At 37.0% G+C, this 14,962-nt stretch overlaps 1 protein-coding gene across 2 annotated transcripts in view; it reads left to right on the top strand.

The window, feature by feature from the left end:
* The window catches only part of LOC117425775 (protein BANP-like), a 111,903-nt gene that overhangs the window by 46,464 nt on the left and 50,477 nt on the right, over nt 1-14,962 (top strand). For both annotated transcript variants that reach the window (XM_034043031.3, XM_058993606.1), the window contains one exon: nt 4,118-4,162. In XM_034043031.3, the coding sequence (XP_033898922.1) occupies nt 4,118-4,162 (45 nt within the window). The remainder of the gene's footprint in view (nt 1-4,117; nt 4,163-14,962) is intronic.

Here is a 14,962-nt window from a genome sequence, read left to right as displayed (position 1 = left end):
TGCCAAAAACCCACAAACCAAATGCCAAAAATGTCCATCAGTCTGCACCTTTGATTCAGTCCTCTATAAAAGGTAATCTGCACACCAAAATATGAATAATTATCACACTAGGAATACAAGTAAGCCATATTTGAGAAATTGTGGGGGGAAAAAAATACAATTATAGATTAATTAAATTGCAAAAATACCCATGGACTTCCTTATTACTAGTCAAGTATGTTGTTTCTTTGAACAAATGATAAACCCGTTTTTATTTTTCATCACATGGAAATCTCTGGGTGAAAAATGTGTGTAAGGAACAATATAAAACATTGGAGTATGAATCTTTCAACAACAGTTCAAAAAGGCCTCATTAAAATAGCTGTTCTAGTAACCAGCTATTAAGTGATTGGTTTATAAATGAAAACTTTAATATTTAAAGTGAATAAAATGAAATATTTCACCTATTTGGCTTTGGGGGGTGCTGCTGATTACAATGTTTTCTTTTCAATTATTCTAGTTTGAAAAGCATTCGTAGGTCTCGCTTATGAAATTTGGTCAGCGTTTCGAAACCGCTTTCTTGTCTGAAGGAAGAAAAAGCAGCTGGTGGAACAAATGAATGCCTCGTAATTGCTGATATTAAACTCATTAGTTATGTTAAATCTCAAGTGGATGTGAAGTATTATTAGTTTTGTTTTGCGTTCCTCTAAATAGGTAACAAATGCTTGTCTAGTTTTATTTGGCAATGTGTCATAAGTCAAAGTCCTCAAGGTAAAATGAAGATAACGGCTCTTTTTTTTTTTTTTTTTGTTTAGTTAATGCCGCTGCGAGAGGTAATTTCACTATATACAAGTGCTTTTTTATTTAAATACCTAACCGACTTCCAAGTTTACACGTCAAGGTGTCCTTCAAAGACATTCACAAGCAGACAACCACAAAATAAAATCTGTCTGTTTCTCACAGCTGTCTGTAATGTCAGACTGCTAGATTCCAAGGTTCTGTAATTCCCTTGGCACACTGCTGGTATTAGGTTTATTGGTCATATGCTGTATTTGCATTTTGCTTCAAATCATTTTCAGATGTCTACCTGCGACAGGAGGTGTAAATATTTTCTGTACAGTGTATATTATTTGACATATTGCTTTACATGGTACTTACTGTGATACAGAGTTTATCATCCATAACTAAAGCACTCAATGGTAGTGTATTGTATTTAAGAATACTACAAGGAACTTTGACTAGTCTTTCTCAATGTCTTCAATTAAATAGAGAAAGGCTTCTCGTCTAAACACTTGTCATAGAATTCTTTATTTTAAATTTACTAGATACAGAGATAATGTATTGCAATACATCAGCAAATGCCCAAAATACATTTAGCTCCTTTTACTGTAGTTCACAAAATGCTTCTTGAATGTTGAATAATGTGATTTATTGTTGATATGAATACATGGGCCCCCGGTCTCAATGAAGTTTTGCCTTTTAACAAAATATTCCTTCTTTTATGACCATTTTATCTTATTCCACATCACTGGGTCTATCACATGAGTCATTTTGTAATCCCTAACTGCAATGAATGTGCTTAGAATTAGTACCATTACATGTACAATCTATGTTTAGAAATATATTTAGTCTAGTCTGACTTGAAGCTTATTTATTCTGTAAATATTTTATTCAAAACTAAGCACACCTTTACACCTCATTTAAACTCTGCTTCGCAAGTTTTTCCACTGCTCTGATCCCAGTAGATAAACCTTCTGCTTTATGAAGTGATGCACCCATCTGAGAAGTCAATCTTTGTTGGCTCTAGGGCATTGGCACTAACGTTGAACAAAAGGATAATCTATAATAAAAAAAAAAAAAATAAATAACATTTTTGTCTGGGAAGTATCAGTGTGGGATTTTACAGCTCAAATTTAAACTTTAACCCCTTCTGCAGGTAGAGAAGCCTGGAAGGACAATTTATGTCAAACCACAAATCATCCTCCACTTAAGCCAGCTGTCAGGAAAGCGGGTCCAGCTAACAGCTGCATTGCGCCTGTTAACCTTTATACTTCACAGAAACTGTGGTGTCTTTCTGAGAAACATGCTTTTTGAAGTCCAGCTTCCGAAATACACAGTGGGGTGTATCCACACATGCTGGGGCTTATCTAGCTTGTATGAGTGTTGAATTTGGGTCCTGGCATAAAACAAGAAAAATGTAAGCCCCTACAACATGGTTAATTGAGTATGAATGGTAACATATCGAGCGATGGAGTGCTGAATAAATGTGCTGAGGTTTTAAACACACCGATTTATAGCTGCTCACAGTTAATTTGTTTCAGCAGCACAGTTATGGTAATTGTTCATTGTCTTTCTCGTGGCTTGATCTGTGCCAGTACACAAATTCATATATAAATGTTTATATATATAAACAACCTATAAACAATATCAGTACAGCTTGCTTGTAGTACATACAAACTGTCAGTCTACAGATATCTAAACAGAAACCAAATTGGAGACAAAAAGGCTTTTAAGAGCCAAAAAAAAAAAGATAATTGTTGTGTATCCCTTTGTGTTAACTACCTCAGGATTGGGAGTGACAGAGGCCCTTCTGATACTCTTTTTTGAAGTGAGAAAAGGCTTCTTTGGAAAGACAGTTTGTTAATTCTGCTGATGTTTTCTCCCATGGATGGTTTATTGACACACATGGTTATTTAAAGGAACACCTGACAACGAGGGAGCACTGTATTACAATGGCTTGAAAGTAAGAGCCAGAGCCACCTATTTAACTGGTGCAGGCTCTTACTTCTGTAAAAACACTGGTTGATCTAGCTTGGGTTACATGTATCTTAGGCAGAACCAAAGAGCAGTGCCTAACTCAAAGCACGCAATTCAGGAAATATCAAATAGTAAAACTGATTTTTGTTGAGTAATTGCAATAAAAGCCACTCAGATTGATTGCAAAAAAGGTAACGGGACAGTAAAAAAAACGACAACTTTAAAAATGTAATTTGAAGCTTCAGTTTTACTCTGGAAAAGCTCATTTGAATCTAAATGTACTTTAATGTGAGAATGATACTGTATGCTCACCAGAAAATATTACAATTATTTTAAGCGTATTGGGATGGAAATCAGTGGAACTCAAGTTTTACCTGCTGTTCCAGCCTTCTTATATTTCTGAAAAGTTTCAGACTCACAGTCCAACTAGGTTTGGAATGCCCTTATTTGTTACTGCAGTTTAAAGCCAGAATTTCTTTTAAAAAAAAAGGCTTAACTGATGACGACGTTGCATACCGGTATGTCATCTTTGAGTAAAGCAAGATGATAGAAGTAGACAATAGCTCTACAGTAATAAGACGATCCACCCTGTCTAAAAATCTGGGAATAGAACCCTGCCATCCCGTTTGCAGGAATCAAAGGGAGTGAAATAGAGTTTAATTACTTTCTCTACTGTAAATTCCAGGGGCTTCTAGTTCCTTCCTAGGGGAATGCTGTGTCTGGTTTTGGCTTGGGCTCGCGAGGAGAGCGTTTTCAAGTCTTGGAATACATTAGTAGTTCAGCAGCTTTGATGTGCTGCACCGCGAGAGGGGTGCAGAATAATTCACTGATAAAAAGAGGATTGATCAGCAGGGAGGAAGGAATTAGAACAGGATTAATAGTAGCGCAAAGGCATTCCAGTTAAGCTGTGCTCCTATGGAACTCTTATCAGCAGCAGGCACTAATTACAAGCAAGTTATACCTGCGCTACCTGGGTGGGAAGTGATAAGGGTTCTCAGCAGTTTCAACCCTGCTTTCTGTAAACAGGGTTACTAAAAGTTCTAAAAGACTGATGGACGAATTCTTGCACAGCGCAAACTATGAATGGCTTGCTCCACAGCTCAAACTATCTGACAAATAACAGCTAGCTTACAAATATTTTCTTACAAAACTATTCAGTCCATAATTAAAATGGTGTCTCATAAAAGGTCAGAAAAAATCTTATTCTGCTTTCTGACCGTAGTATAAAAATAATAAAAAAACTGCAATATTATGCTAAGATATCCTATGAGATGTGAAGTTGCTGGTGAAGGCCATCCCTAGTGAATTAAATTATCTTGCAGTATGTTGTGTGTTTTCTGTATAAGTAAGTATAAGTAACTTTTCTGGTTTTGTTTTTTAGGGTAACCTGCAGATACACCAAGTGCATGTTGGTCAAGACGGTCAGGTAAGACTTACTTTCCTTCCTGACATACAAATTGATTTTTAGTTTTTTAGCAGGGGAATGCTGTTTTGGGGAACCAGTTCCAGAACTCTGGTCACAAACACATAAATCCAGTTTCACATTTGTGAAACTAAGAAATAAACTACCAAGATTTAGCTGGTCTTTCCTTGGACACAGCCATAGAGCAAGGCTAGGCAACTCTGGTCCTGGAGGGCTGTTCTGCACCAGGTTTAACAGGTAAAATTAGTTAACAGCTTTGGGACCAGGACTGAGATTTAGATGGTTCAATTAAACAATTAGGAACATAGTTGGGACAAATACCTGGGCCTGGTTGCGCCAGCTTTGCATAAGTTGTAACTTAGTTAGTTAAAACATAAGTCTTTGATTTGATTTTACATGCTAGCTTAGTGGAGGGTTTTTCGTTTTAACTTCACATTTTTAAGCTTGTGCAAATATAGAGGATACATTGCTCAAAGCCATTGCTCAAAGCCAATTTCCCAGCATGTCTGTCTACAGAATATTCTTTAAGATTCTTTGTCCTAAAGAGGGCAGCAGTGACACAGCAGGACCAATTACACACAATAGCCCATGGCTGTTGGAGAGAGAGAGAGAGAGAGAGAGAGACAGAGAGAGAGAGAGAGAGAGAGAGAGACAGAGAGAGAGATATCAGTTCCTGGCAGTCACACACAGGAATACTAGGAATCTCAGTGCTGCTCTATCTGCAAGCTGCATGGCCCGGAACTCTAGGGCCTACTTCTCAAGCCCTTGCCTCTCCCACCAGCTGTGGTGAATAAGAGACACACACACACACACACACACACACACACACACACACACACACACACCAAACAACCTTGAACGACTAAACAACACTTACCTTGAAATTTACAACCACCTACCTTCCTTTTTAGTGAAACATTATAAGGTGTCTCTTATTTGCTTTTGTTTACGGTCGGTTGAATGGGCCTATTACAAAGTTGTGTTTCATAACTGAGGGAAGCTTGCTTTGATGCCTTGGCTCAGTCCAAAATTACTATATATGCATATGCAAATTTGTTTTTTTATTCACCTCTTTCAGACACTGTGGTCTATTCAATTGATCTAAACATTGGTGGATCATTAGATCAAACATTGGTTTAAGGGGTTTTTGAAAAAATATAAACGTGTGTATGAGTCTCTTTTTGTTTTATCATTAAAAGAAAGTAAAATGACAGGTCTGGTCCTAAATGGTGGCAGTATTTAGATCAATTGAATACTCACTGTACTGTATCTGGTTGTAGTAATAATGAAAATTACCCATGTTCTCTGGGATATGTGTTTTCAAAGTTCATAATGGATTGTGTGTGTTTATGACATGCCTTGCTTGACCTTTATCATACAAAACTTATCGGCGTCTAGAACATTACCAGCATGCAATGTGATTTTCGCTTTTGTTTTGCTTTTAGTTAAAAATCAGGTCAGGTCCAATTTAGAAATTGAAAAAAAAAAGAAAAACAATCAGGATTTATTGCCGACGAGGGAAAACTAACCCTTTTTTAAAACATACCATTAACAAATAAAATAAAAATAAATACCTTTAGTGATTTTTACAAAAATGACCCTGATCATTGATTCAGAAATCCTTGATTTTATAATAGCTTCACAACATTAATGAAGGGATCAGACAACTTGTTTGACAACTTTTTCAGGTAAGTTTGGGTTTTAACTCTAATTTAAAAAAAATAATTTCAGAGGGCAGAGATCTGGCTTCAACCTTTTAAATAAGAACCCCCAATCATATTCAGGACTAGTGGTTAGGGCTCTGGACTCTTGACCGGAGGGTCGTGGTTTAAATCCCAGGTGGGGGACACTGCTGCTGTACCCTTGAGCAAGGTAGATTGCTCCAGTAAAAACCCAACTGTATAAATGGGTACTTGTATGTAAAAATAATGTGTAAAAAATAATGTAATTGTATGTAAAAATAATGTGATATCTTGTAACAATTGTAAGTCGCCCTGGATAAGGGCATCTGCTAAGAAATAAATAAATAAATAAATAAATAAATAAATAAATAAATAAATAATAATAATAATAATAATAATAATAATAATAATAATAATATGAAAGAAGAAAAACATGGTGCAATGACCATACAAACATTAAGTAGAATTTTTTTTTTACTAGTTAGCTAGGGGGGGAGGCAGCTTTATGGTGGTGTGGTTACGAGAGACCCCATCATCCTCTGTTATTTGCTGGCTGATGCTGACTCGGCTATCTAGTTTTCTTGTACACATTTTTCTAACATCAAACAGAAGGTTGATGCAGACCTTTTATGTGAGACTGGCAAACTGTAGAGCCTGTGAGACGCTTGCAAATCCACATCTGATTCACAGCTATTCTGTATTATAAAATGTTTTCAAGCATAACAAAGGCACCTTAAATAAAAAATAAGACTCCCATTGCAGTTTGAGCCAGATTTTAATAGGAGTTAGACTGCCCTGTTCTTTTTTTTTTAATTACTGTGGCTAATTAAGAGTAAATTATGCTTTAAATAAAAAAGAAATGTAAACTACAAAATCATGTATATTTATTTTCTACCTTTTTGCATGCAATACATATACTGATATTATAACCTGCTTGAAGGTACTATATTGTGCCATTCTCTGTAAACTGTTTTAAATATGTTTAAATAGATGTGGGTTGATAGAAACAAATCATGATGAAATCATCAGCGAAAATGTTGGTCTACTTGGCATATCAGACAGCATGCTCACTCAAAGCAATTTAGCTACGGTTAGTCAAACCGGCTTCACTTCACAGTGTACTCCTCAGTTTGTTTCCACCTGCCATTGGGTCCATGTTGAAAGCAATTTGAAAGATCAGTCAGGTTTGTTTCCATTAGCAGCAGCATGAGATGAAACTGGTTTGAACTGGGACTCTCTCGGCTCCAGTTAGGATTCCTGATTGCAGGCAGAAATCAGTCTCTGCAACTCTCTCTGATCAAGGACATTTACAAATGAGAATCCTATAGGAGATTGGTAAAGGAATTTATAAATGGGAATTATGCAAAAACTTGATATAGCTGGTCTTTGAACTGGATGTACCGCCTGTTGCTGATTTGATTATTAACTGTTGATGGAACCGGCGGCAGTTTAATATTGGTATGAGTTTAACAGACTGACTTTATATCAGCCATAACTATAAAACTCTCAACGGTGGTATATGTAGTAGTTCTAAACTTATTAGACATTAAAGGAGACTTCTATTTGAAGCATTTGTATTATATATGTTTCTTTTTAGTATTACTACTGTCTGACTTCATAGTGAAGATTGAAAGTGACACACATTTTTACTAACTAAAAGCCCTGCTGTCTACTACACAATGGGTGGAGCCTATAACAAGGGGTGCCATTCTGTCTACCTATGTACAATTCAATTATCACAATGGTGCGAGGTACATTCAGTAGCCCTGCCTCCCTGCACCAAAGACGTTTTATACTCTCTAATTTTACGATGTGGTATTTTATTATTGTTTTTGTGTTTTTTGTGGGGTTTTTTTGTCCCCCCCCCCCCCCCCCCCGTGATGTTAAATCACTTAAAGTTAATTGTCGTCAGACGTTACATCAGACAGCTTCCTTCTATCAAATAGGGATTTGTGTAAATGAGCAAAGGGAATTAAGCGTGAACCCGTTAAATGTTTAAGACCATGATAGCTACACAGCTATACCTTATAAAGCACTGCAGACCTTCCCTGTTGGGCACTCTGCGGTTCTGTTAAATTCTAAGACTTTAATGTATAAAGTGCTTACAGACCTATTAAAAAGATGGTGGTTGAGTTTTGTAGTTCCCATGCACTCTTTAGGTGGACTTGGTACGGTTCCAAGTGGACTTTGTTGTTCACACTTCACACCAAACGTATCGAATCGTACCAAGTGCGGACCAAACCCTCCAAACAGGACCAGTGTGAACACAGCCTTAGACACAAGACAAAAGCTTGGTTTGGTCCAAATTTCACATTAACCCACGTCACAAAACCACGTCTGTCTCTGCTTGAGAGAGGCCTAGCACTGATTTAAAGGCACAGGGATGTTCAGGTGAAGATTGGGGTGCAGAGCTGTGAGGGGACGCTCTCATGACTGCAATCAGTGCCATCAACCTCTACTTTTCATTAGAACTAAATTCACAAACACCAACATTTTAAATAAATAATCCGATCAAAATACTTTCTTGTTGGTGGTCATAGAGGAGAGCGAGAAGAAAAGATGGTGTTTCAGGACTTTATATTTGCTAACTTACCTACACAGCAACAGTGGCAGCACTCCTGTCAGGGAACAGCGTATAAACCTTCAAATTAATTCAACTAGGAAACATTTTCATAAGCACAAAAAAAAAAAATGAACGTACATTCTGTAGTCAATTTAAACCCAGAATAATTTTTCCTTGAGGTTCTAAATGAAATAAGGAGATGCATGCAAGCATTCAGCCTTTGTTGTCAATATGAGAAACAGAATTGCATTCAGTTTGTTTGTAAACAACGGGTATGTTGGATGCAAGCTTGCTCGTTAAGCACAAATATGATTATGCAACAGAACACTGTGTTCCTTTTGAAGACATGTGTGCACGCATACTAGTAGAAACCTGCCAGGCATGACTGAACCACTTCCACAATTTGGGACTTTGTGTGAGTTTGACTTCAGCACCTTCAGTCGTACATATAAGAGGATACAGGATTAAGAAATTATGAGAGCTATTATTCCTGATGCTTCTTTGACAATGGATATTTAACAACTAAAGGAGCTGTACTGTTTTAAAAATACATTATAAAGTTAATACTTTTGTGTAGGGTGTCTCTTATTGTGTTTGAGATGTCATCTCGTCCAGTTTGGATTCTGTCAGCTCAAACGATGCAAAATGATGTCGCTTATAATAAGAGATACCTTCCAAATAACACATTAACTTCTTATAAATGAAAAAAGATTTTACTCAGCAATTATTATTAAACCTAAACATGTGTTGCGGTGTATATGTCATGCACATGAAGACACCTGTACACAATATAAGATGTACTGGAGTTTTGACAGATCAGTAACTGTGCTCGTTGGATTGGATGTTGGAGCACATGCATTGTGTTTCAGTTTGTGTTCTGAATTGATAATTTGATCAAATGAGTAAGCCCCAAATACAAAACATTTTGCACTTTCAATTAACTCCATAAATCTGGTAGGTCTTTTACAGTTACTGTAGCTGGTGCATGCATGAAGATTCTATCTGAAATAATAAAATATGTTACAAACAAGTATAACAAACATTGCATCCCTTGTATTCTAATTAAAAGATCCAAAGACATTAATGTGGCAGTCACTCAAAACAATACAGTGTTGGCACAATGTTGTCATGAGTGATGAGTGTGGCTATATTATTCAGTCACTTCTGAGTCATGGAATTACAAAGCCATGGCTTTAGTCTTCAAGAGCACTGAAGCTCTGCTCAGATAGGAGCCTGGATCCAGGATCAGATCCCTTTAGTACAGCCAGCCCCTGAGGCAGCGTTGAGTGCTAGAGCGAGTGTGGCATCATGCAGATTTAATGAGAATTGCCCTTGAAATATATTTCTAGAAACGTTGAGGTTGAAGATAAATAAGGTGTGCTATTAATGTTCTTGGTAATGTATTCAGTTTTTATTTGCACAAAGGTAATTTTGCTATTTTAAGTTTACTGTTTCAATTTAAAAGTAAAAATGTAACTGTCAGCAGAAACCTCAGTGTGATAACATTAGTAAATAACACAAGCTATGGTGAATTACAAACTTAAACCATTTTCCTGTGTTTTGGATACATCAACGTAGTCCATCCTCCTCTCTCTTTGTCCATCCGTTTGCCATTTTTCCCCAACATTACTGTGATCTCAGGCTGTATACAAATTTGTCAGCCGGGTTCTTTAAACTATGCCCCACGTATGTTCAATTCTCATTGGTTAGTTTCCTTAGTTAGTGTGTGCAGCTCCAGGATCGGATCAACATTACGGATCAGTGGAGCCTGACCCAGATCCTCGTAGTAAAACACCATCTCATGATCCGGCTCCAGTGATCCCGGAGCCACTGACTTCTGTACTGACTAGTGATTATACCAATAAATTATTGTGAAATCAAAGTTTTAGTACTCCTGCAATGTGAGGGGGACATTTCCCCATCATTGAAAAAGTGAGGGGGACATGTCCGCTCTAAACCGAGAGGGAATATGCTACCCGCTGCAGGTTCCAACCATGAGTCACGTTGTTAAGATGTGGTTTTGCTTAAAGCTTGTTTCCTGCTCTTAATTCATAAAGCGTATCTGCAAGTCCGCTCCAACCAGATGGTTGATATTGAAAACAGAAGTTTACTTTTTGTTTGTCTAAACAATAGGTCAGTGTTGTATTAGCCAATAGAGCAACACTTTAGAACGTTTTTCTTGTTAATCCCCCGTGTGGGCTAAAGTGTACAGAACTTGATATGAGTTATCTTAATTAATGTATGTTGTTTTAATTCACCTATCAATAATTGTTTCAGTTATTACATGACTTTTTAAAATGTACACGTTTAAAGCATCCTCAACAGAGCTCTCAGAATCATGTCTAACCTCCAACAGCATCTGATACAGTAAACCATAATGTAACCGCTAACCTGCCCCCCTGCAACAATCTACCTTTAGTGGGTGTAAGAAATACATCTGTTAGAAATAACAACTTGGATAAATGTGGTATTTCTCACTATATGTGTTCCGACTTATAATGAGAATACAAGCGCCAGTGGAATGGAATTATGGGGCAGTTGAGAGACCTTAACCTGTTCCGCTGTATAATCTATTGCCATTGGAGTCTAGTTTGCTTAAATAATAAAATTATAAAATGAAAAGGAAAATCATTCAACACTGGGTTGAGCAAGTCTGCTAATGGCAAAACAAGAGCCGCCATCTTGTGTACAGTAGCTGCTCAAACTGTCACAACCCCCCCCCATGTGTAGCTACTTGTGTCATTTATTCATGTTTTCTGCTGTTCAGGAATGAAATCCAACCCTAATGAAATGACTTTCACCACAACGAAAGTCATTCTTTGATGAAATCATTCTTCCTTTCATTAATTGGAATCTAAACCCTAACCTAACCGCAGAGCAGATCAGAACATACAGTGTTTCACAAATCTGCATCCTGGCCACAGAGTGTCTGACGCTGAGCTCCCGCAGCGAATGTTGAGAGTGATGTGTTGGCTTCCACTGGGTGACGGCAGCCATTGTAAATTAGAGCGGACTTGATTGCTAGTTAATGCCAACCTTCTAAAGTTGCTTTCTGATCAAGGCAGAGACCACCAGCTCGGAGAATGTAAATCACTGGTGGTTTGGAAAGACATCACAGGATGACAGAGGTAGGCTGCATATCAATGGGAAAATGTCATCTCTTCTGTGCAGTCAGAATCTCAAGGCATTGACATTTAGTCGATGAATTATAGTACCGACAGCAGCTCAAAGGGGCTGTGTTGTAAAAGCATGTTTTATTCTTGTGTTGCATTGCAGAGGACACTCAGACTGTCACATGTATCGTCAGTTTTGTGTGTGAGGAGGAGAGATTATAATCAGTGCACAAGAGCTGAGACAGGCACTTGGAGGCACTATGGAGGGGATAAACATACCTCCCGTTTCAAACAAGAGAGGACAGTAGCTGTTGAGGTTTTCTGTGTAGTCCTTTGAGCCAAATCACAAACTTAATTTGATGGTTAATAATAATAATAATAATAATAATAATAATAATAATAATAATAATTAATAATAATAAAGTGGTATATGTTCATTCTAAGTGTATTTTATTCCTTCTAATACATGGTACAGAATTAAGAAAAAAAAAGATGAATTTCAGAACAAGTAATAGGGTACTGCTTTTGCTATATACAGCACATGCAATATTATGTACAGTAGGTTTTAACCCCTTACCAATGACAAGTATACAGTCAACAAACTCATGCCCCTGTATGTTGGTATCTCCAGGCTGCTAGCAAGTTGCTTCAACAGTTTTTGTTTTTGGGCTGATGGTAGGTTCATCTTTTGTCAGCACTGTACTTTGAATGCTGGAATGCTAAATACAGGTCAAAAAGCATGGGCCTCAATTAATCTGAATTATACCGGCACATCATCACTGGATATCAAACAACCCTTTATCAACATTGCCAGCTGTTATCACAGTCTACTGTACTCATTAGAGATTCAGTCAGGGCTTTCCAAGCCAGATGCCTGGCAGTATGGAAAGTTCCAGTTAACAAGCATGGCCATTTGGAACCATTAGCCTTCATAAAAAACAAAGCAACATATTTTTCAGCTAGATTGGTCCCCTGCTCTTCATTAAACCCCTGTCGGCATACATCCCATTTGCCTTTTTTCTTTCACAACAAAAAGGTGTTTGACATTTCTTTTACATTGCTTTTTGTCAAACAGCAGCATGTAATATAGAGCTAGCTTAAAGAGGGAGGGAGGGAGAGAGAGATGGAATTTCAGTACCATGACCTTGAGATTTAAGACTTTTCAAGGATTGTTCTATGGACAACATGAATACAGTTATTTACATTTCAGTGTACTGAGAAATTAGACGTGATTCTAAGAGCAAAGTAAATATAAACTGGGATTTGTATTTCTTTGTCTAGTTTAATCGGAGATTACATCTTGTCCAGGACTACAATCCCACAATCCACTGCATTAGTAAGGAAAGTGAAATTAAAATGATTTCATTTCAAAATACAAACAGTTTTTAGTTAGTTTAATCATGATAGGTTCTATATTAAAAACACTGTCAGATTGATATTGATTGAAACTCAATACACTAGACACCACCTAATCAGGATACTGATAATCGAGATTTCTGCCTAAAGGGATTCAACTCTGGTAGACGGTTCTTCTCAATGCTATTTATGTTGTTTAACTGGGACGTCACTTCGTTTAATTGGGATACAGTATTTTCAAATGATGAACAGAGGTCGCTTTTCAGAGCAAGTCAGGTTTGCGTAGTGCAGTACAGCGAGTATGCGATTATGCTTTGACTTGCATAAATTACATAAACCACGTTGAACTCCTGAAGGAGCTGGAGTCCCCTGTGGTTTCTCAGGTTACTGTTGCAAAGAAAGTTGGCGTGTCAACAATGCAAGTGCCTCGCCTTGTGATAAGATGTGATTTCATTGTTTTTCATTTAAGAAAAAAAAACAAAACAGCGATTTGTTTTGTTTAGGAATAAATGAATCGTGATGTGATGTGATTTCATTATTTTCATTTAGAAACAAAAAAAGTGTGACTAAGGTCGTCTCAAATGCCTCTCGTTTAATTGGGACAGCTGCTTATTCAGGATATTTTTACATCTCCCGAGGCGTCCCGATAAAGCGCCACCGACTGTAAATGTGCAGACAAGGGAAACCAAAGGACAACATTTAATTTAATACCTAACAAATTTAAATTTCTTAAAGGTAATTACTCAGAAAATACAAGTGTCATCACACCCCTGGTTTTTATGTTAGAAATTTACTAAATATGAAAAAAAATAAATAAATAAAATAGTTTTGAAATCATATATGACAACACCTTTAATAATACCTGCTGTAGAAACAACCTCATTTCCCATACAGTAACATTAAACCTGATCTGGTTAATTTCTGTGTCACGGTGAGATAGGCACAGTTATTGCCTGCAATTTCTTACACTGTATTGGACTTGTGTCATGATAGACATATATACAGCTCAGCTCTAATATAATTTAAAAGGCAGTAGGCTGTTTAACTTCACTTGTCATGTCTTTTTTTTCTTCCCAAAGCTGTAACTGCCCTTGACTGCAGTACAGGAGTTTTTCCAGATTAAAACAACATAACCCATTTCAGGTTAACAAAATATTAGTTCCTATTAGTGCAGTACTTACAGATTTTGGTCACGCTTTATTTCAATGGCCGCCTATGAACTATTAACAACCAGGTAATAAACATGTTAATATACATTATTTATTTTTCTGTTAGTTGTTATATAATAGGCCAACTAAAACTGCAAACATCAGAGCCCTATGGATTATCAAATCCCAGTCAATCATATATTTGAAATCGGTTCAGATTGTTACTGTAGAAATGTTTAGCAAATTAAATCAGGTTTTTATTAGCGGGCCCCTTAACCACAATGCAAAAGAGCCGGGCTCGTCTGCATTCATGGTTATAGAGCTTTTAACCTAATCTCAGCGACAGGGAACAGAATCCGGCAGTGCATCACACAACACTGCCCGTTGTATTAGTTTATAAAGATCTTAATGTATAACCCTTAGCTCAAAATGAACAACGTTTATTATCAGTTAATAAACAAAAAAAAGTGGCCCTTAAAATAAGAATTTTACATATAGGAATATAAAAGCGGATTGTGGCCGCTTAGTATATAGTAATAAATTGTGCTCCTTGTGAGGCGATCATGTTGTTCAAAGGATCCAAACAACATAGGTTCCCTTGATGTGCAGTATGAAAACGTGGATCAGTCAACTCGTAGCATGTTAGTATGAAAACAAGGACCCCTGTTTCTGATTGGTCTGTGTGCCTTCTGCTCAGTTGTCTATTCCCAGCAATGCCTTAGAAAACTCCAGCAGATGGTGCTGGCTCTTCTATAAAGACGCTTTGGCTGATGTAGCCTATCCTGCATACATGTATAATGTTTATATGTCACTTGACATATAACACTTGAAATGTATTTGCTTACGATTGTAAGTCGCCCTGGATAAGGGCGTCTGCTAAGAAATAAATAATAATAATAATAATAATAATAATAATAATATGTCACACTTACATTGTCCAC

Source organism: Acipenser ruthenus, chromosome 20 (genome assembly GCF_902713425.1).
Source record: "Acipenser ruthenus chromosome 20, fAciRut3.2 maternal haplotype, whole genome shotgun sequence".
Lineage (NCBI taxonomy): Eukaryota > Metazoa > Chordata > Actinopteri > Acipenseriformes > Acipenseridae > Acipenser > Acipenser ruthenus.
The sequence above is the reverse complement of the archived record's forward strand: the minus strand, read 5'-3'. Positions and strand labels throughout refer to the sequence as shown.